General features: G+C 46.5%; 2 protein-coding genes across 3 annotated transcripts; both read right to left on the reverse strand.

The window, feature by feature from the left end:
* Positions 1-47: 47 nt before the first annotated feature.
* Positions 48-7,483, reverse strand: LOC139063295 (complement C1q-like protein 4). Its single transcript, XM_070544685.1, has 3 exons — positions 7,406-7,483; positions 2,962-3,093; positions 48-2,765 (listed from the first exon to the last, which is right to left on the reverse strand). The coding sequence occupies exons 2-3, from the start codon at positions 3,062-3,064 to the stop codon at positions 2,482-2,484; spliced, it is 387 nt and encodes a 128-aa protein (XP_070400786.1). The 5' UTR covers positions 3,065-3,093; positions 7,406-7,483; the 3' UTR covers positions 48-2,481.
* Positions 7,484-7,697: 214 nt separating this feature from the next.
* Positions 7,698-19,668, reverse strand: LOC139063290 (uncharacterized). 2 transcript variants are annotated; one of them, XM_070544671.1, is made up of 3 exons: positions 19,405-19,668; positions 15,782-19,183; positions 7,698-8,083 (listed from the first exon to the last, which is right to left on the reverse strand). In XM_070544671.1, the coding sequence occupies exon 2, from the start codon at positions 19,063-19,065 to the stop codon at positions 16,093-16,095; it is 2,973 nt and encodes a 990-aa protein (XP_070400772.1). In that variant the 5' UTR covers positions 19,066-19,183; positions 19,405-19,668; the 3' UTR covers positions 7,698-8,083; positions 15,782-16,092. The 2 variants fall into 2 exon arrangements, with proteins under 2 accessions (XP_070400772.1, XP_070400773.1); XM_070544672.1 differs by lacking the exons at positions 7,698-8,083; positions 19,405-19,668 and adding an exon at positions 15,592-15,647 and having other exon boundaries at positions 15,782-19,395.
* Between the last annotated feature and the right edge of the window lie 1,929 nt (positions 19,669-21,597).

The raw sequence follows: 21,597 nt of genomic DNA on the forward strand, positions 1-21,597 counted from the left end.
AACAACATACATGACAACTGAAACACCAGAATAAACTAGAAACACTATCCAATCCAATCCACCTTTATTTGTGTAGCACTTTCGACCAAAGTGCCTCACACACAGATAAAAACATAGCGACATAATTAAAAACAATAAAAACATGGATAATATATTAAAACATACGAAAACATTGTAAAATAAATTAAACTCAACACTGCTTACAAACAGGAGTGTATAAGAATAATCAGTCAGTGTTAAAAGCCAGTGAATAACAGTGAGTCTTGAGGAGGGACTTAAAAACGACCAGAGAAGATGCCTGTCTAATATTGTCTGAAAACTGGATATTTAAGAAATGAAAGAGACAAGAACTAGAATGAATCTAAATGACACAGCCAGGGAAGGAGACAAGAAGGGATGCAGGAGACAAGAGACGTGACACCTACACCCAAAAAAACAAACTCTGCCTATTGCTGCTTTTAATCAAGTGCATTTTGTTGTATCTACTTAATAAACTTGATTTTGCAAAGATTGGTAATGTGCTTGAGCAATTGTAATGTAATACTGTTAATTTCTGTTTCTACACAAAACCATTGAGCTATGTCGACATAACATTGTTGAGTAAATTCAAAGAGGTTTGTCCCTCTGCTGATACTGTATTGCCCAACGTGATAGCCACATGAGCTGGCTGCCCAAACAAAGGCCAATGCACATGTTCACCATCCATGGGCAAGGTGCATTGTGGGTAGCCGGTTTTCGGTTGATTATTTCTATTTTGGTGTGTTTTCATGTGTTTTGTTGGGGGTTTACTGCTAGGGTTGAGTTTTGTTGGATGTTGTAGTTAGTTGCTGGGTGTTATTTTGGGTTGGTGTTAATTTTGCACCGTGAGAAAGGGTTCCATTCCGAGTAATGGGACCGTAGTGATGTTCAGCTGTTTCATAAAGTAGTCAGTGTTTCCCAGGTGTGGCACTGCACTACGGCTGAAATTCCAGCACCACACCTACAAATTATTCCGAACTTATTAAACAGAAGGGGTTTAGGCTGGATTCAGTTTTGTTACTAGTGATGGGTGTTGGGTATTTTTATAAATGTACCTTTTTGAGACCTAAAAGATGCCCATTACACATCATGAATCTCTGTGTTTGCTGTTCATAAAAAGGTTGAGCAAGGATGTTAATTGAGAGAACTCTGTACCTCTGTAACTTGAGAAGGTCCGCCTTCTCCCCCATCCATTTGGTGAATAAAGCCCCTGAAGAACTGGGAGCACACGGGAGGGACGTGGGGAAGCCTCGGAGGAGGTTTCTCTGCGTTAACTCTCCATGTTCTGGAGACTCAGGGTAAAATGTCTTCCTTGTTGTCATGTGTGTTATTACATGTTCCAGGGTTATGGAGATTAAATATTACCTAACATTCTAGTCTCCTGATGGAGACCACGGGTATGCAGAGCTGGTGAGGTAAAGGCTGAGGCTGGAGCAGAGTGGGGGCTGGTTGAGCCACATACATGGACATTACAAATAATCAATTTACTCTCTCTCTCTCTCTATCAAAGGGTGTGTCGTCCTTTAAGGTAATATGGGATAAATTTAAATTACCTAACAATGGGAACTGCGGCTCTTTTTAGAGAGCCGGTTCTTTTGGCTCAGCTCACCAAAAAGAGCCTGCTCTTTCGGCTACCAAGTGGCCCCTCAGATTTTCTGTTGCATAAAGTATATTTATCACAAAAAACATGCAAAACTATATGTAAAGTGATTTACTAATGTAAAAAATGCAATATACCAAATATTTATCATTTATATGGATTTATTAACTGAACACTTTAAGAAATCTCAACTTTCCGACTGCTGTCGCTCATTTTCTCACCGTCTTCGTCGCACTCTCCTCTCTCTCGCTCGCCTTATTCCTCATCATTCCCTCTCGTCTCCCTCCACCCACATGTGCTCTGTTGTGTGTCTGAGTCTGATCCTCCCTCTTCCCCGCCCCTACTGATCTGTGTGTGGACAGTCTGGACACGCAGTTGCACATGTTGACCAATCGCCTGTGGCTTTCACCAAGACAAGAGGGGAAGGGGAGACGGCTCCCAATTACGAGTCGGCTCACGTCGTTCACTTCATAGAGCCGGTTCGTTCGCGACCGACAATCACTATTTGTTACAAATGCAGTTTACTTAAATGAGGATTTTACTTTGCGCTTTAAAACATAAAAACAAGCACATACAGTAAGTCATTCAATCATACAAAACATGTTCATTTCTATGAATTGAGCAGTATATGACCATCAGTTTCTATGGAGCTAAATAAAATCTTTGCAAGGTAAAAAGAAATAAATTAGGCAAGTTGAGCTGATTTGATTTGCTGCTAATTTGTCTGGTTTAGATTTAAAAACATACTAGCTCATCAGAAAAGTGACTGTTCATTTCTATAATGGGGGGGGGATGAATATGTATAAATTTGCTGAATGTGTGAAATGATCTAATAAAACATCTGATTTTCTAACATCTGTTGCTCACATGGTGAAAATCAGGTGGCCACTGAAGGTGGTGTGATGGTTGCCACTGTCATGAATCCTTGTATTTTCCCTCTGACGCAGAAACACAACATCTCCAACCTCCAACAGCAGTGTGACACTGTTGGCCGTACTAGCAAAATGGGAAGGCTGATGCTCGTATGCAATGAAGGTCTTTTCTCCATTCTTAAACAACACGGCTGCTGTAGGATGTGAAGCATCTCCATATCCTTTTATGTGGAACACAAAGTGATAGACTCCTCTCACAGGTGCGATGAAAAAACCTGTAAAATTGTTTTATGAAAACATGCATGTTAGGTTATGTGGCTAGTCTAAATATTCACTAAGTGTGAGTGAGGGTGGGTGTGACTAGTTACGTGTCCATGATGGACTGGAGAAAAAACTGTTCCCCTCAATTCTTGCTGGAGCAACAGAATATGTATGAATGTATTATTAATACTATTTAGTGAAACTGAGTACCTGTATTTGGGTTGTAGGCATTTCCAATATTAGTAACAACATGTCTGAAGACCAGAGGTGTTTGTGCATTAAAAGGTCCAATTTCTCCTGAGCCTGAGTCCATCAGAGAAGCTGAGAAAGCCACTTGTTTCACTGAGAGACAAAAACTTTATTAGTTTCTCAAAATTATGCATATAGAGGTTTAGTCTCACTAAAATAGTATTAATGAAACTCTTGAATGAGCTAAACCATTGTCCAGTTCTAAAACCTTTTTAGAATCCAGTAATTCACACACACACACAAAAACCAACCAAGATGGCGCCGAGCAAGGACGCCCTGGCGCTAACGTGCGTCGTGTTTTGTTTGTTTTTGTCCATAAATTGTGTGTCAGCGTGCTCTTACAACCCTGAAGAGCTTTTAAATGTCAGAACATCAACGCCGACGGACCTACTTCCAGTTTTTTTAGTGGGTGTGGCGGATTTGGTCCACTTTTTAATTAAGAAAGTGAGACGCCATAGGAGAGGGAAACGTGCGGGAGTGCTCTTGCGTCTACGAAGACGCGGCTCACGTACGCCCTTACCTGGGATCTTCCTCTCCAATGTCCGCTCACTTAGTAACAAGACGGCTGAACTGGCGTTGCTGATGAGACGAAACAGAGACTTTTCTTCCTCTTCTGTCTTATGCTTCACGGAGACGTGGCTCAACGAGCAGATCCCGGATTGCGCGCTCCATTTGGAGGGATTCCAGCTCCTCCGCGCAGACAGACAGCGGGTCTTATCCGGAGGAAAGACAAAAGGTAGAGGTGTCTGCTTCTACATCAACACTGCCTGGTGTTCGGATATGACTGTGATCTCCCAGTACTGCTCTCCTGCCCTGGAATTCCTCTTCATAAACTGTAAGCCATTCTACTCCCCACGTGAGTTCGCTTCATTCATTCTGGCCGCTGTTTACATCCCACCTAGCGCGGACGTGCACGAGGCTCAACGTACGCTCGCGGAGCAGATCTTAAGTATGGAACAGACCTTTCCGGTCTCTCTAGTTATTATCCTCTGTGACTTTAACAAGGGAAATCTGAGCCAGGAATTGCCTAAGTACAGACAGTTTGTTACAGGGGCGGATTTAGGACTGAAGAAGATCCGGGGCTTAACACACACGCGCGCGCACACACACGCGCGCGCACGCGCACACACACGCATGCGCGCACACACGTGACACGCACTAGTCAACATCATATATATATATATATCTTGTACCACATAATGTTTAATCTGAAGCTACATATTCAGCATATTCAGGGCAGAGTATTGTTCCTGTTAGTGTTTAGTGTGAGATGATAGTAAATATTCCCTTTCTTTCTCCAACAACGTTACCTGATAGTAAGCTAACTTTAGGCAAACCAGCAGCACAACAAATATTTTCAAATAAGACTCACAAACCTGAGTCAACACCAGTCTCATCAGAGCTGGGGTTCTGTCGTTGTACTTTTGGTCTAAAAAAACGTCCTTATATCCATCTTCACTCATGCGTTTCAGACAGACTGCAGAAGCCAGCTGCTGAAGGGCTTCTCTTCAGTCTCAGGTAAACTGTATACTGACTAAGTAGCCTAGTGGTAGAGTGTCTGCCCTGAGATCGGGAGATCAGGGGTTCGACTCCTGGTCGGGTCATACCAAAGATTTTGAGAAAAATGGGACCCAATGCCTCCCTGCTTGACACTCAGCATTGGATTGGGGTTGGATTGGGGGGTTAAACCACCAAATAGTTCCCGAGCGCGGCGTGTCTGCAACTCAGGGGATGGGTCAAAATCGGAGAATAAATTTCACCACACACCTGTGTGTGTGACGACTAAATGGGACTTTACAAACTACTGCCAGCTGCGCCCTCTCTGTGTGACTTTGGTACTGCATGTTACTTCCGCGATTTAGATCCGGGGCTTATCATGAAAGATCCGGGGCTTCAGCCCAAGTAGCCGGGCCTAACGCCGCCCCTGGTTTGTTAAATGCCCGACAAGAGAGCAGTACACGTTGGACCACTGCTACACCACAGTCAGTGGAGCTTATCGAGCTGTGCAGCGAGCTGCTCTCGGCTTCTCAGACCATGCCATGATTCACCTCATCCCCTCATATAGGCAGATGCTGAAGCTCTCCAAACCTGCAGTGAGGACTTCTAAGAAGTGGACCTGCAAGGCTGTGGAGGAGCTTTGCATGTGTCTGGACACAACAGCCTGGAATGTGTTTGGATCTGCCACAGACAATTTGGATGAATATACAGACACTGTGACGTCATACATAAAATTCTGTGAGGACAGCATTGTTCCAACAAAAACCAGGGTCACTTTTAACATCGATAAGCCCTGGTTCACACACAAACTGAGACAGCTGAGGAGGGAGAAAGAAGCAGCCCACAGAGCCAAGGACAGAGAAAGCTACAAGGGCGCTAAGTACCAGTTCTCAAAAGAGTTGAAGAAGGCAACTCTCGGTACAATAAGCGTCTAAAGGAGCAGTTCTCTTGACAATGACACCACCTCTGTCTGGAGAGGGCTCAGGCGAATCTCAAACTACAAGCCTAGAGCCCAACATGCTGCTGACGACCTACAACTGGCTGAACAACTTAAGGCCTTTCATGCCAGGCTTGAAGTCCAACCCCCCCCCCCCCCCCCCCCCCCCCCCCCCCCCGGAGTCCTGCCATGTTCCAGCCTGCTTTAAGCTGTCCACCATTGTCCCTGTCCCTAAGAAACCCCGTATCACTGGACTGAATGATTACAGGCCTGTGGCACTGACGTCTGTAATCATGAAGTCTTTTGAGTGCCTGGTCCTCCCTCATCTCAAGTCCTTCACCTCCCCCCTCCTGGACCCTCTGCAGTTCGCATACAGAGCCAACAGGTCTGTAGACAACGCCATCAACCTGGCCCTCCACTTCATCCTGCAGCACCTGGACTCCCTGGGAACCTACGCTAGGATCCTGTTTGTGGACTTCAGCTCTGCGTTCAACACCATCCTCCCTGCTCTGCTCCAGGACAAGCTCTCCATGCTCAACGTACCCAGTTCCACCGGCAGGTGGATCACTGACTTCCTGACGGACCGAAGGCAGTGCGTGCGGCTGGAGAAGTATGTTTCCACCACTCAGACAATTAGCACAGGATCTCCACAGGGCTGTGTACTTTCTCCTCTGCTCTTCTCCCTGTACACAAACCGCTGCACCTCGAGCCATGACTCCGTTAAACTGATCAAGTTTGTGGACGACACCACCCTCATCGGGCTCATCTCTGACGGTGATGAGTCCGCCTACAGGAGGGAGGTGGATCGGCTGGTGTACTGGTGCAGCAGCAACAACCTGGAGCTCAATACTCAGAGGACAGTGGAGATGATTGTGGACTTCAGGAAAGTCACAGCCCCATCTCTTCCCCTCGTCCTGACGGACCCCCCCCCCCCCCCCCCCCCCCCGTCACCACTGTGGACTCCTTCCGCTTCCTCGGAACCACCACCACACATGACCTTAGGTGGGAGCCATCCATCAGCTCCCTGATCAAAAAGGCCCAGCAGAGGATGTACTTTCTGCGGCAGTTGAAAAAGGTCAAGCTGCCCGCCCAGATGATGGTGCAGTTTTACACGGCCATCACTGAGTCCATCCTCACCTCCTCCATCGCTGTGTGGTATGCTGGAGCCACAGTAAGGGACAAACATAGACTGCAGCGCATTGTGCGCTCTGCTGAGAAGGTGATTGGCTGCAGCCTTCCATCTCTCCAGGACCTGTACGTCTCCAGGACTCGGGGGAGTGCAGGTCGGATAGCAGATGACCCTTCTCACCCGGGACACAGACTTTTTGAGCCGCTTCCCTCAGGCAGGAGGTTACGGTCCGCCCGGACCAGAACCTCCCGCCATAAGAACAGCTTCTTTCCATCTGCCATTAGACTTGTGAATAGCTTATAAACACACAACAATGCTGGTCTTCTGTACTCGACACAGCGTCACGTTATCGGCCATGTGACTATTACCTGTCATTTTATAGCTGAAAGTTTTATTCTATTTTATTCTATTTATAATCGCATTATGTGTTCATGTTATATGTAGCACATTAGTACCAAAGCAAGTTCCTAGTTTGTGAATTGTTTGTTCACTGACAATGGCAATAAACCTTTTCTGATTCTGAAAAAAAAGAAAAAATAGTATTAATGAAATTCTTGAATGAGCTAAACCATTGTCCAGTTCTAAAACCTTTTTAGAATCCAGTAATTCACACACACACACACACACACACACACACACACACACACACACACACACACACACACACTCAGAGAGTACGTATCTACAGTAGATTAATCCTCTCAGGCTCAAAATAGGTTTTGATAAAAGGACGAACAACTTCTGAGTTTAAAACTGCTCATGAAATACGTTTGTGGAGTAACCAGGTAGGTAGGTTTTAACAATGCAAATCTGCAACATCTGCCTCCAGAGGGTTAACAAACCTTCTCCTTCTCTCCTCAGAGCCTCCACTTGGTTTTCAGTGATGTTTGCGGAGGCTTTAATGGTGATCAGTTCTCCTTCATGAGCTGAAATTACAGAAAGCAAAAACAATAAGATGGCAAATAAATAAATAAAAACCAGACAGCTTTCACGGTACATTATACATGAACAATTTGACTAGGGTCTTTTAAAGATGAACATTGTTTGTTTTGTTTTTTTCCTGATTAATATAGATATGTAATGTTTAAAAAAAGCCATTAGTTTACTTAACAATAAATGATGAACAGTAAATACCTTGGTCCTGTTGCTTCAACTTGTCCAGCTCTCTCTTTTGTAACTCCAGTTCTTTTTTATTTGCTGGAAAATTAATAAAACAATTAACTGGGTTTCAAACAATAACCAAAAGTAGCACTTACAAGTAAAAAGGCCCTTCTGATTTCTGATTTGTAACTTTTACATCTACTGTTTTTTTCATCGTTTCCAATACCTTGGTCCTGTTGCTTCAACTTGTCCAGCTCTCTCTTTTGTAACTCCAGTTCTTTTTTATTTGCTGGAAAATTAATAAAACAATTAACTGGGTTTCAAACAATAACCAAAAGTAGCACTTACAAGTAAAAAGGCCCTTCTGATTTCTGATTTGTAACTTTTACATCTACTGTTTTTTTCATCGTTTCCAATACCTTGGTCCTGTTGCTTCAACTTGTCCAGCTCTCTCTTTTGTAACTCCAGTTCTTTTTTATTTGCTAGAAAATTAAGAAAACAATTAACTGTTTTTTAAACAGTAACCAAAAGTAGCACTTACAAGTAAAAAGGCCCTTCTGATTTCTGATTTGTAACTTTTACATCTACTGTTTTATTCATCATTTCCAATACCTTGGTCCTCTTGTTTCAGCAGCTCCAGTTCTCGTGTTTTAGCTGTTAATACTTAGGAAACAAAGAGCATGCAAGCATCAGTATTATTTCTATTAAGTTACTCTAGCTGTACTTAGTCAACATACCTTCATTTTCTTTCTGTAAGTACTTCACCTCCACCTTCAGTCCAGCCAGCGAGGCGCTCATCTCTCTCAGCACAGCATTGATGTCCTGTGTACATGTTTGTTGGTGCTCTGAGGGATTTCCTGCTTCTACATGTGAACCTACTGGCTTCAAATATGAATTTGTTTCATTGTCAGGCTGCTGAAGCTGAGCCTCAGTAAGAGAGCAGATTAACAAGAAAAGTGCAAAAAGAATAGGCATCTTTGTTTCCAGTGTCGTCTTTTGCAGGTCAGACTTGTGCTTTCTGTAACAACCCAGGCCTTAAATACAGCTTTTATTATCAGTCGTTAAATATTAACTGATTTCAGTCTCAGGAACATTCCCAGGTGGTATAATATGGTACTTTGAACTCGTTTTGTTATAATAAAAAAGTCACACAGCAACTAATTCAGCTGTGGCTTTTGTAAAAACAGAGTTTGCTTCTGAATCTAAAAATCTGGTCCTCCTCTCAGAGGCTACATTTGTATGTGGGCTACATTGATAATTGGAAAACTTTTTGGGGAAAACCTGGTCTGATATGCGAAGAGACGGCATCCATCCGTCTTTGGATGGAGCAGCTCTTCTTTCTAGAAACATGACCAGTTGTATTAGTCCTCCATGACAACCCAGGGTCCAGACCAGGAAGCAGAGTCCTAGTTTAACACACCCCTCTGCAGCTTCTGTACTGTTACCCACCCACTACCCCATAGAGACAGTGTCCTGCCCATGGCCGAAATCACACAGATTAAATATCAGGATTAATAAAGCAAATCATGGAAATCTCATAAATATTAGAACAAACTCAACTGAGCAGAAAATTAGAAAAATTAAATGTGGGTTATTGAACATTAGGTCTATTTTTTCTAAGACTTTGTTAGTTAATGACATGATTTGTGATAATCAGATATCTTCGCTCTCTCTCACAGAATCCTGGCTGCAGCACGAGGACTCTGTCAGTTCTTGGCATCCCTACACTGGCTTCCAGTCTCTTTAAGAATTTTGTTTAAAGTTCTGGTGTTTGTTTTTAAATGTTTAAATGTTCTGTATTTTATTTTGCTGGTTGAATGGGGGAAATGCTGTGTCATTTAACTGCTTGGTCAAACATGTTAGTGGGGCTGCTAGCTGGATACGAAACTTGAGCAGATACCCGTCTTCTGTCTCCTGCCCAAGAACAGTTGATAGAGAAGGCAGCTGGCTGTTCCCATTTTCTGGTGGCAGCCGACGCATGTCCAGGGTTGAAATTGGTTGAAATATTACGTGTTGAGCCAGACCGCTGCGACATGGAAGCTTCATTTGGAATCATAGTATGTCCAAGGAAGATCTTGTCTTTCTCTCCTATAACTGACTAGAAGGGCTCTACTATGATTGGCTGTTTCATTTAACAGCAACACGTTTTCTTTTTTTTTCTTTTTTTTTACTGTGTCCTGTCTGGCTGTGAAGCAAGCAGAATTGATGTCTGAATGCTGGTGACAAGCCTTACAGATTTACTCTCAGGTGGAGCATCAAAGCGTCTGCTTTTAATGTCACGCCTGACACTTAAAACTTTATTGTTATTGTTGTTGAATGCTTTGTAATTCCGACCAGACATGGAGACAGAGGTGAAAGAGAAAGGTAAAGAAAAGGTGGGGAGAGAGAGGGGGGGGGGGGGGGGGGGTTCCACAAAAATAAACAATGAACAAGAGTCTGCTTCTAGACCTGCAGAAAAAGATCAAAAAAAAGCAAAAGGACAACAAAAAAGGGACACAACAACAATACAACAAGATCAAACTATCACTGCGTGAACTTGATGAAAAAATATATAATCAACATTGCTTAACAGAAGAATCACGATAATAAATCACAGTGCATTAAGTGCCCACCATAGTCTTAAGAACTGTGCTTAACGTGCCCAAGCTCATACTTTTGAGAGCACCATGTGAGCACCTGTGTGTGTACACGTGCTTGTTTATTTAAGGTTTCTCTATAGGGGCGTCCAACAGAGAGTGTGAGGTACCACAGATCCGCCCCCCCCAAAGATGCGTAGGAGATGGGGGGAGCTCCAAGTCCCAGAGATCCAGGCGCTGCCCCAGAACACAGGAACCCCAAGAAGACTGCAACCAGAAAGGCCCCCGCCCCCCTCGAGAGGCAGAGAAGATCGCCCTGGGGGGCCACAACCAGCAGCCGGCAGAGTCCCGGGAGACATCAGCGGCAAGCCCACAGGCCCGCCCGCAGCCTCCCACCCCCTAGCTGGCCGAGCCCGGGACCCAGCGACCCGGGACCCAGGGGCTACCACCCCCGCTGGGGACCCAGCAGAGCCCAGGGACCCAGACCCCACCAGGCAGCCACCGGGATCTATCAGGCAGATGCCAAACTCTTAAACCCCCAGACCCGGTTAACACGAACACTCAGACAGACCAAGGCACAACCCCTCACACCAGGTGTGGCAGGGGGAGGGGGGACGAAGATCTATATCATCAAGAGAAGTTCCAGGAGAGGGGAGGAGACAAAAGGCCCCACCTGACATATACAGTCATACACAAACACAGTCACACACTCCCTCCCTCATGCTCACACATGCACATACAACCCAAGACTTACAAAAATGCACGCCGGACATCCACTCATGCTCACCATACACACCCTATTCACTCTGGTCCCGGTACTGCTGCACATTGGGTACAACCATCATCGGTAACCAGAATTTGACCCTTTCTGCTGGGGTGCTGATGAGCAGGCTCCCCCGCCCAACGCTGAGCACAGCAACCTACCACCCCAGACCCCAACCAGACGGCCAGATCTCCCTCCTAGCCTCCAGCCCCAGGAAGCCAAGCAACAACAGAGGTGGCTAAGACCCCTAGTCTCCCTCCGCCTGCTCCAATATAGTGTTGTGTGATCATGAGGTGTATTCCATGGCTGTGGTGAGTGGGCAGTGTGGGCATCATCCGGTCTATGCCAGATGATGCCACCGCACCACCCCACTTACACCCTCAGCCATCAGTGTCTAAGTGCGGTTTAAAATTGGAAGTGGGCACCGGCACCCGGGAGGAGGCTGAGATATCCCCCTGCCAAATGTCGTTGAATGTGCTCACTCCCAAGGCCCTAAGTGTGTGTTTGTGTGGAATGTCGTCAGTGGAAGTGTATAAGGTGCAAATAAAATTGGGGGGCAGGTTGCCACAGGAATGCGGAAATGGGGTCCATACCCGCACTCCCTGACTTGCCCACCCCCCAAGGTCCTATGTGTATGTTTGTGTGATGATGTGAGGGAGCAGGAGGAGAGAAATATGCGGGGATGGGGAGGAATGGCTGGTTGGGCTAGCTCTGGGGAAAGGCATCAGCCTCACGTTTATAAATGTTTGGCCATTTTGACTTTCTGAACTTTAGTTGTGTCCCCTGTGTGTTTGGATGTTGATCAGGGAGTTATTTGGACACAGCGGGCAAGCTGTGGTTATTGACTGCACTAACAAATCATCCAAAACAGTTTCTGCTTCTTTTTTATCAGTAAGCAAAATGATATTTCTGTATTTTATTTCGCTGGTTGAATGGGGGAAATGCTGTGTCATTTAAATGCTTGGTCAAATAAGTTATTGGGGCTGCTGGCTGGATACAAAACTTGAGCAGATACCCGTCTTCTGTCTCCTGCCCAAGAAGAGTTGCTAGAGCAGACAGCTGGCTGTTCCCATTTTCCGGTGGCAGCCGACGCATGTCCAGGGTTGAAACTGGTTGAAATATTACGTGTTGAGCCAGACCGCTGCGACATAGAAGCTTCATTTAGAATCGTAGTATGTCCAAGGAAGATCTTGTCTTTCTCTCCTATAACTGACTAGAAGGGCTCTACTATGATTGGCTGTTTCATTTAACAGCAACACGTTTTCTTATGCTAAGTGCAGACTGTTCTTCTGCCATCACCCCCAACAGAAAGCTGTTTTGGGGAGTTTTATAAAGAAAATGTGATCTTGATAATTAAAGAAAAAAAATTCCGTTTTAGATATCAGCCCGATAGCTACAATTAGTTGACTTACATTTCTGATTTGATTATTTTCATGACCATGTCTTTGTCAACTAAGGGCAGTTTGTACGGCCTGCCATAAACGATCTCAAAAGGAGTCAGACCTGAACCTGTAGGCGTAATCCTCATATAGAGTTTTACCAAGTCTAAGCATTCTGGCCATGGTCTTTTTGTCTCTTCCATGCATTTCCTGAGTCTACTCTTTATGGTCCCATTATTTCTCTCAACGAGACCAGCGCTCGCAGGATGATATGCACAGTGGTTCTTTAGTTTAATGCCCAAATGGGCAGCCATGTTCTGGATCACATCGTTTACAAAATGTGGGCCATTATCCGAGTAGATCAGTTCCGGGATGCCATGATTAGCGATGATGGTTTTGCATAGAGCTTTTGCCACTGTTAGTGCATCATTTTTAGCAGATGGAATCATTTCAACCCATTTAGAAAAAGCATCAATGATTACCAAACAGTATTTGTAGGATGCACTTTGTGTCAGTTCAATGAAATCCATGTGCAAAACCTGAAAGGGTTGTGACGGCTGGGGAAACTGTTCGAAGAAATTTTATTACTAACAATTTTAAACTTAAAGATTTGAAACGACTATTATAAAATGACAATTCATGGATAACAACTTAATGACAATTTTTAACAGCTTTGATATTAAACTTGTTTTAAAAGCAAACCTGTGGCTGGATGGAAGCTAAATGAAAATACGAGTTTGAATGCGTGGATGGAATTATTAGAAGGTTTCTTTCAGAGAGTTGGATGCGTTCTAGATGGAAAAGATGGTTTGCGGCTAACTGAGTTATTTAGAGAGAACATCATCAAATGTCATCTGTCGATTAGTGTCTACCTCACTCATTTTACGGAGTCCCCCATTCGGATCCGAGATGTCAGGTGGAGATGATTTCCTCCGGGCACGAGGATGGTAGAAGGACCTCTATGCGACCAAATCTGTCCTGGGTTGTCTCCGTGGGTCACATGACTGATGAACTATTGGCATCTCAAAGTCCGTAACTCTGAAGGAGTTTTTCGTCTTAACTTAAATCAGAAATCAATGACTCTGTGTAGAGTCTTCGTTAGCTGGTTACAGTTGCGTTAATTCTTAGCTATTCTGGTTGGCGTGACTGGAACAGCAGGTGGAGGTTTAGGGACGGCCGTTCCCTTCCTCCGTGGTGTTGGTTCAAGAACTGACTTGAAACTGGTGATGGTTACAGTTTTACCAAGCTCTCAGGACACTCCCACTCTCTCCCCAAGAAAGCATTGATCATGCGTCAAAAACATGTGTTGCAGTTATTGTTTATCTGGACTCTGTGTTAGCTGGATAAGGTGAACTGACCTTCTTTGCTGAACACATCTTCTACTATCATCAACCATAATCATAGTTATTATTATTATTATACCCAAAGCATAAATTCCTTTCATGTAATTAAAATACCATTATACTGAACCAAGTGATCATTTTTGATGATTATATTAAACAGCAATAAAATCAATGAGTTTTATTAATTATTATTATTTAATTATTATCATCATGACTTGAAGTGTCCTCCTCCTGGGATGGAACAGCAGCAGATATGGATCATATCTTGAGCAGACATTGCAGCTCCTTGGGTTCATCTGTGGATTTAAAAGTACTGTGTGACCCAGCTTGACCCAGCTGGGTAGATGTGCCCTTTGCCACAAATTAGAGGACCTTCGGTGACGCTACATGTAGGTCTACAATAAAGATTGATGCGCCCGAAAGGAATAGGAAATGCGTTACAAGACAATTCGGTCATGTAAAAGTGTGAATATATATATATATGTATATATATATATATATATATATATATATATATATATATATATATATATATATATATATATATATTGTTATTCCTATCTTCTTCCTGTGAGACTAGACACTTAGGAACGCTGGGAGACATTTCAGCTGTTAGACCAAGGTGTTAAAAAGACAAACGCACAGAGAGGAGATAGGTTTTGGTTTTGCGTCTACAAACAGACACTAGGGGTGCTAAAAGCAAGCCCAACTGGATAACATCCCTTTAAAACAAGCACATACAGTAGGTTCTGCAAATTGAGCTGCAGAAGATCAGTGTCAACAAAAAATAAAAAATAAAAACTTTACAAAGTAAAACAAAAGATATGGCAAGTTCAGCTAATTTGATTTACTGCTAATTTGTCTGGTTTGGATTAAATAAACTAGTTCATCAGAAATGTGGCTGTCAACTTCTGTGGTAAGGGGAGTAAATGATGAATATGTAGAAATTGACTGATTGTCTGATCTATGAATCTTTGTTCTAAAAAGCTGTTGCTCACACGGTGAAAATCAGGTGACCACTGAAGGTGTTGTGATGATTATAACTGTCATGAATGATTGTGTCTGCGCTCTGACGCAGAAACACAACATCTCCAACCTCCAGCAGCAGTGTGACACCATTGGCAGCATTAACATGGTGGGAAGACTGATGCCCAGATGCAATAAAGATATGTTCTCCATTGTTAAACAGCACAGCTCCTGAACCATGTGAAGCATGTCCTGGTCCTTGAATGTGGAACTCAAAGTGATAGACTCCTCTCACAGGTGTGATGAAGAAACCTGTAGATTTTTTAATTGAAAACATTCTCTTGTTTATTCTAACTCAAAAATGCATTTACAGAATATGAATAAATGTATTACTAATAGAATTTAGTGAAATTGAGTACCTGTATTTGGATTGTAGGCATTTCCAATATTAGTAACAACATGTCTGAAGACCAGAGGTGTTTGTGCATTAAAAGGTCCAAACTTAACTGAGCCTGATTCCACCAGAGATGCTGAGAAAGCCACTTGTTTCACTGAGAGATAGAAACTGTGTTATTAAATTTTTCTAAAATGTTTGCATGGTGATCACTTCTCTTTAATGAGCTAAAATTACACATATAAACAAAACAAGGAGGCAAAAAAATGACTTTAAAATGACTAGTTTTATTGTTTTGGTTTAAAAGAATGAAAACTTGCACACAGACTGAATAAATGATCATTCTGTCCAACTTTTTTCAGACAAAACCTTCAGCATTTGTACAAAACTGGATACTTGTTGTCCTGAGTATCTCATATGTGTCGTGTTTTAATTAGGTCTTTAGTTATTTCAAAATATAATTTTGTATATTATTACCAAAAAATGATAAAGTAAATACCTTGGTCCTGTTGCTTCAGCTTGTCCAGCTCACTCTTTTGCAGCTCCAGTTCTTTTGTCTTTCCTGAACATGTAGAAAATAATTACCTGATTTTAAATGAAGTAAGTTAACAAAATAATATTTTTCTCTTAATAAAGTCTTCGATTTTTTCATTTGTTACTCTTATATGTATTTTTTTTATATATTGTTAACATTACCTTGGTCCTGTTGTTTCAGCAGCTCCAGTTCTCGTGTTTTAGCTGTTAGAGTTTAGGAAACAAAAAAAGATTGAATATCTGTCACGCCGTGCGCAGAGTGAAGCGGAACAAAGGCGAGGATCCAGACCGGGGAGGAAGCAGGCAGACAGGTAGGATGAATTCCACAGGTTTATTAAGTAAAGACGCACGCTGACACTGGAACAATGACACCACAAGGAACACAGAACAGCAGGGGTTTAAATACATGAGGAACAGGAGCTATGGTGATTGGGAAACAAGAGGCAGGTGGGAGCAATTAACGGAGACACAGACTACAACCTAGGAGAAGACAGGACAGGGTGTAACAGTACCCCCCCCTCAAAGGGCGGATCCCAGACGCCCACAGGAACCAGGAGCAGGGCGGGGGGAGGGGGACCCGGAGGGAGGGCCCAGAGGACGATGGAGAGGCGGCAGGGAACGGCAGAGTCCGGGGGCCGGCGCCTGAGGCAGAAGAGGAGGCGACGGGCCCTTGGAGGCCGGCGCCTGCGGCAGATGAGGAGGCGACGGGCCCTTAGAGGCCGGTGCCTGCGGCAGATGAGGCGACGAACCTCTGGAGGCCGGTGCCTGCGGCAGAGGAGGCGACGGGCCCTTGGAGGCCGGCGCCTGCGGCAGAGGAGGCGACGGGCCCTTGGAGGCCGGCGCCTGCGGCAGAGGAGGAGCTCTGCAGGCCGGGCCGGCGACAAAGTCACTGCAGGCCGGGCCGGCGTTGCCCTCAAAACCACCATCGGAACTGGAGACAGTGGAGACGCCGGGCTGGACGGAGCGTCAGCCTCTTGAGTGCAAAGAGTATCCCCAGACGAGGCGGCGACGTCATCGGACGAGCCGACTTCAGAGGACGAGGCAGCGGCGACGTCATCGGACGAGCCGACTTCGGGGACGTCATCAGAGGCGGCGACGACATCAGATGAGCCGACTTCGGGGACATCAGAGGCGGCGACGACGTCAGACGAGCCGACTTCGGAGACGTCATCAGAGGCGGCGACGACGTCAGACGAGCCAGCTTCGGGAACGTCATCAGAGGAGGCGGCGACCTCATCGGACGGGACGTCATCAGAGTTGACGGCGACGTCATCAGAGGTGACGGCGACGTCATCAGAGGAGGAGGCGACGTCATCAGACGGGACGTCATCAGAGGAGGAGGCAACGTCATCAGACGGGACGTCATCAGAGGGGGAGGCGACGTCATCAGAGGAGGAGGCGACGTCATCAGACGGGACATCATCAGAGGCGGCGACGACGTCAGACGAGCCGACTTCGGGGACGTCATCAGAGGAGGCGGCGACGGCGTCATCGGACGGGACGTCATCAGAGGTGACGGCGACGTCATCAGAGGAGGCGGCGACGTCATCAGAGGTGACGGCGACGTCATCAGACGGGACGTCATCAGAGGTGACGGCGACGTCATCAGATGGGACGTCATCAGAGGTGACGGCGACGTCATCAGACGGGACGTCATCAAAGGAGGCGGCGACGTCAGACGAGCCGACTTCGGGGACGTCATCAGAGGCGGCGGCGACGTCATCAGACGGGACGTCATCAGAGGCGGCGGCGACGTCAGACGAGCCGACTTCGGGGACGTCATCAGAGGCGGCGGCGACGTCAGACGAGCCGGCTTCGGGAACGTCATCAGAGGAGGCGGCGACGTCATCAGAGGAGGCGGCGACATCATCAGAGGAGGCGGCGACGTCATCAGAGGAGGCGGCGACGTCATCAGAGAAGGCGGCGACGTCATCAGACGGGACGTCATCAGAGGAGGCGGCGACGTCATCAGACGGGACGTCATCAGGGGCGACGACTTCGGACACGTCGTCATCAGGGGCGACGACCTCGGACACGTCGTCATCAGGGGCGACGACTTCGGACACATCGTCATCAGGGGCGACGACTTCGGACACGTCGTCATCAGGGGCGACGTCTTCGGACACGTCGTCATCAGGGGCGACGACTTCGGACACGTCGTCATCAGGGGCGACGACTTCGGACACGTCGTCATCAGGGGCGACGACTTCGGACACGTCGTCATCAGGGACGTCGACTTCGGACACGTCGTCATCAGGGGCGACGACTTCGGACACGTCGTCATCAGGGGCGACGACTTCGGACACGTCGTCATCAGGGGCGACGACTTCGGACACGTCGTCATCAGGGGCGACGACTTTGGACATGTCGTCATCAGGGGCGTCGACTTCAGAACAGGAACGGGCGTCGACTTCAGAACAGGAACGGGCGTCGACTTCAGAACAGGAACGGGCGTCGACTTCAGAACAGGAACGGGCGTCGACTTCCATCGACTTCAGGTCTGGGGGCGTCGGCTTCGGGTCCGGGGGCGTCGACTTCTGGTCCTTCGGTTTTCGGACCGTCGACCTCTGGACCGGAACCGGAACCGTCTGCTTCCGGGTCGGTACCCTCTGCCTCTGGGCCCGCTCCGTTGGCTTCTGGGCCGGTACCATCTGCTTCTGGCCCGGAGGCGACAGCCTCTGGTCCCTCGACTTCTGGACCGCCGAGTTTTGGACCGGATCCGGTACCGTCTGCTTCCGGGTCGGCAGCAGGGCCGCTGCTAAGAAAGCTTGGAGTGATGAGGAGAGGCGGGAGGTCAGTTCGTCCAGTTCTAGCTCCTTGAGGCTGAGCGTCCGACGGAGCTGGGCCAGCTCAGCCCGCTGACCGGCGAGCTCCGCTGGGGAAAACCCGCGCTCGCTCCTCTGGCCCCGGGACGAGGAGGATAGGGCGTCCAGGTGAGACTCCTTGCGGCTGAGGAGCTCGCGGAACCGGCCGAGCTCCGCCCGTTGCTCCATCAGCCGGGCCGCGATTGCTGCTCCTTCCTCTGCAACCGACGGGGGCTCCGGTTCGGCAGGAGACGGGACTGGTGGTCTGGCCGGGGGCGTGTCCGAACTGCCGCGCCGGGCACGGCCAGCGGCGGGCTCGCAACTCCGTCCAGAAGCGCTGGGCTGTGGTGGCTTCCGGCGTCTCTCCCCACGCCGTGGACCGACTCCGGGGGAACAGATCGCCAGCCTCGTGCCCTCATAGCTGGAGCGATCTGGCAGCGGCTCCCGGTCCAAACATGCCTCCGGTTCCGGGAGGACAGGGAGGAACGCTGCAGCCGAAGGTCGGCGATGCTGGCGGCGGCGAGGCGGAGCTGGGGCTGGAGAGGGAGAAGCCGGCTGGTGGGTCGGGGTAAGCCACTGGAGCAGATTCTCCCAAGGCAGAATCTCCCGTCTGGATCCATCACTGGGTTCGGGTGGTGTCATTCTGTCACGCCGTGCGCAGAGTGAAGCGGAACAAAGGCGAGGATCCAGACCGGGGAGGAAGCAGGCAGACAGGTAGGATGAATTCCACAGGTTTATTAAGTAAAGACGCACGCTGACACTGGAACAATGACACCACAAGGAACACAGAACAGCAGGGGTTTAAATACATGAGGAACAGGAGCTATGGTGATTGGGAAACAAGAGGCAGGTGGGAGCAATTAACGGAGACACAGACTACAACCTAGGAGAAGACAGGACAGGGTGTAACAATCTGTAATTATACAATTAAAACACTTTAGTCGGGGTCTCCTAAACCTTTACTTAACTTAGTTAACATACCTTCATTTTCTTTCTGTAAGTACTTCATCTCCACCTTCAGTCCAGCCAGCGAGGCGCATCTCTCTCAGCACAACATTGATGTCCTGTGTACATGTTTGTTGGTGCTCTGAGGGATTTCCTGCTTCTACATGTGAACCTGCTGGCTTCAAATATGAATTTGTTTCATTGTCAGGCTGCTGAAGCTGAGCCTCAGTAAGAGAGCAGATTAACAAGAAAAGTGCAAAAAGAATAGGCATCTTTGTTTCCAGTGTCGGCTTTTGCAGGTCATACTTGTGCTTTCTGTAATAACCCAGGCCTTAAATACAGCTTTTATTATCAGTCGTTAAATATTAACTGATTTTAGTCTCAGGAACATTCCCAGGTGGTTTAATATGGTACTTTGAACTTGTTTTGTTATAATAAAAAAAGTCACAAAGCGACTAATTCAGATTTGACTTTTGTAAAAACTGTTTGTTTCTGAATCTAATCTGGTCCTCCTCTCAGAGGCTACATTTGTATGTAGGGGGCTGTTGTCTGTATGTTTGTTATAATGCTTGTTGGAGCTATTTATACATTATTTGTGTTAGTTTTGTGTTTTTCTTTAAATTTGTGATTATTTTTTTAAAAAAAGAACATTTAACTTTATATAGGTAACATACCTTCATTTGTTTTCTGTAAGTACATCATCTCCGCCTTCAGTCCAGCCCATCGACATATAAATATTGGACAAGGGGTTTCCATAGACTCCAATAACACGTTTTTGAAGATAAATGGGAGATGGCCACCACCGCCATTTTGACCGTGTCACAGGTTCCGTCAAGCCCAGACAATTCCACAAAAGGGAAGAGAGGTGGAGCTGAGGGTGGGCTGTAAAGCTGGGATCAACTGATGACACCTGGTTGAACTAGCTACAAGCTAACCTGAAGCTAACCCAAAGTTAACGCGGAGGTGGGAGCTAAGCTAACGGAGGTAGCAACGTAGCTACAACCGGAGTTAACTGTGCACAACACCAGAGCTTCTGAGTCAGAGATACGCCGGGCTGACTGCTGTGTAAAACCGGGTGGAACACAGAGGTCTCCCAAGACCTCCACAAGCCGGCAGCCGCACAGCAGACAAGCGCCGCTGCGATCTGAGATGCGCAGAGCTGCCGCTGGGGAGAACCGGGTGGAAAGGTTTCCATCCCAGAGCTTCACAAGCCAGCAGCCCGCGCAGCAGACAGAAGCCGCTATCAGACAGAGATGCGCCGAGCTGTGGGGAGGTCAGAACCAGGTGGAAAACATCGGTCTCCCGAGAGCTCCACAAGCCGATAGTCGGAACCCAGCTCCACCAACATTATATATTTCAACCCATTTTCTAAAGTGCAGCATTATGTTAGATGCACTGGGTTTTACCCTATTACATTTAAATTTCATGGTTAAACAGTACATGTTAAAATCCAAGCTCAACTCGGCAGTGACCTAAAATACATAAATATAATTTTACTTACCGAAAAAAATGAAGTGGAGACTCCTTGGACGCTCTATTGGTGCAATTAATGCGACAACAAGTCATTTTGTCCAACAATTGCACAAAAAATATCCAGAAAAGAATACACAAACACAGAGACTCAAAATCCCGGAACAGTTTTCAGGTGAGGCCGAGGCTCTACTGAGGCCTTTCCACGGAGCTAGCTCTGCGGTCACGTGGGTCTGATGCTCATTAATTATACAGAATTTTAGGCTTTTAATACACTTAAACAGAAGAGTGAGAAACAAATTCACCCCCCTCAGAGTTGTCATGAGTGTAAACTAGATCATTTAACCAAAAAACATGTTTTGGTACCAGGCTGTAAACATGTTTATTTCTGCTGTGAAATTGGCATTTTTAACATGGGAGTCAATGAGGATTTGCTCGCTTCTGACACCAGCCCCCAGCGGATGAGGGTGGAACTGCAATTTTTGTCACTTCCTCGTTGGCCTCAATTTTTCACCCGCATTGTGGGGGCTTGGTCCACCCAGCAAGGCGCTCATCTCTCTCAGCACATCACTGATGTCCTGTGTACATGTTTGTTGGTGCTCTGAGGAATTTCCTGCTTCTATGTGGACCTGCTGGCTTCAAATCTGAATATTTCTTAGGGTTAGGTTGTTGTTGAAGCTCAGCCTCAGTAAGAGAGCAGATTAACAACAACAGTGTAAAAATCACTGTTGCATCCATTTTCTCTGTCAGGCTCTGCAG

The sequence above is a fragment of the Nothobranchius furzeri genome, chromosome 15, assembly GCF_043380555.1.
Source record: "Nothobranchius furzeri strain GRZ-AD chromosome 15, NfurGRZ-RIMD1, whole genome shotgun sequence".
Classification (NCBI taxonomy): Eukaryota; Metazoa; Chordata; class Actinopteri; order Cyprinodontiformes; family Nothobranchiidae; genus Nothobranchius; species Nothobranchius furzeri.

What these genes read in the sequence shown, in the direction of transcription:
- LOC139063290 (XM_070544671.1), bottom strand. Translation starts at nt 19,065, where the DNA reads ATGACACCACCCGAACCCAGTGATGGATCCAGACGGGAGATTCTGCCT.
- LOC139063295 (XM_070544685.1), bottom strand. Translation starts at nt 3,064, where the DNA reads ATGGACTCAGGCTCAGGAGAAATTGGACCTTTTAATGCACAAACACCT. An exon ending in TGCCTACAACCCAAATACAG is followed by an intron (nt 2,766 to 2,961) that starts GTACTCAGTTTC and finishes ACAATTTTACAG; the next exon opens with GTTTTTTCATCGCACCTGTG.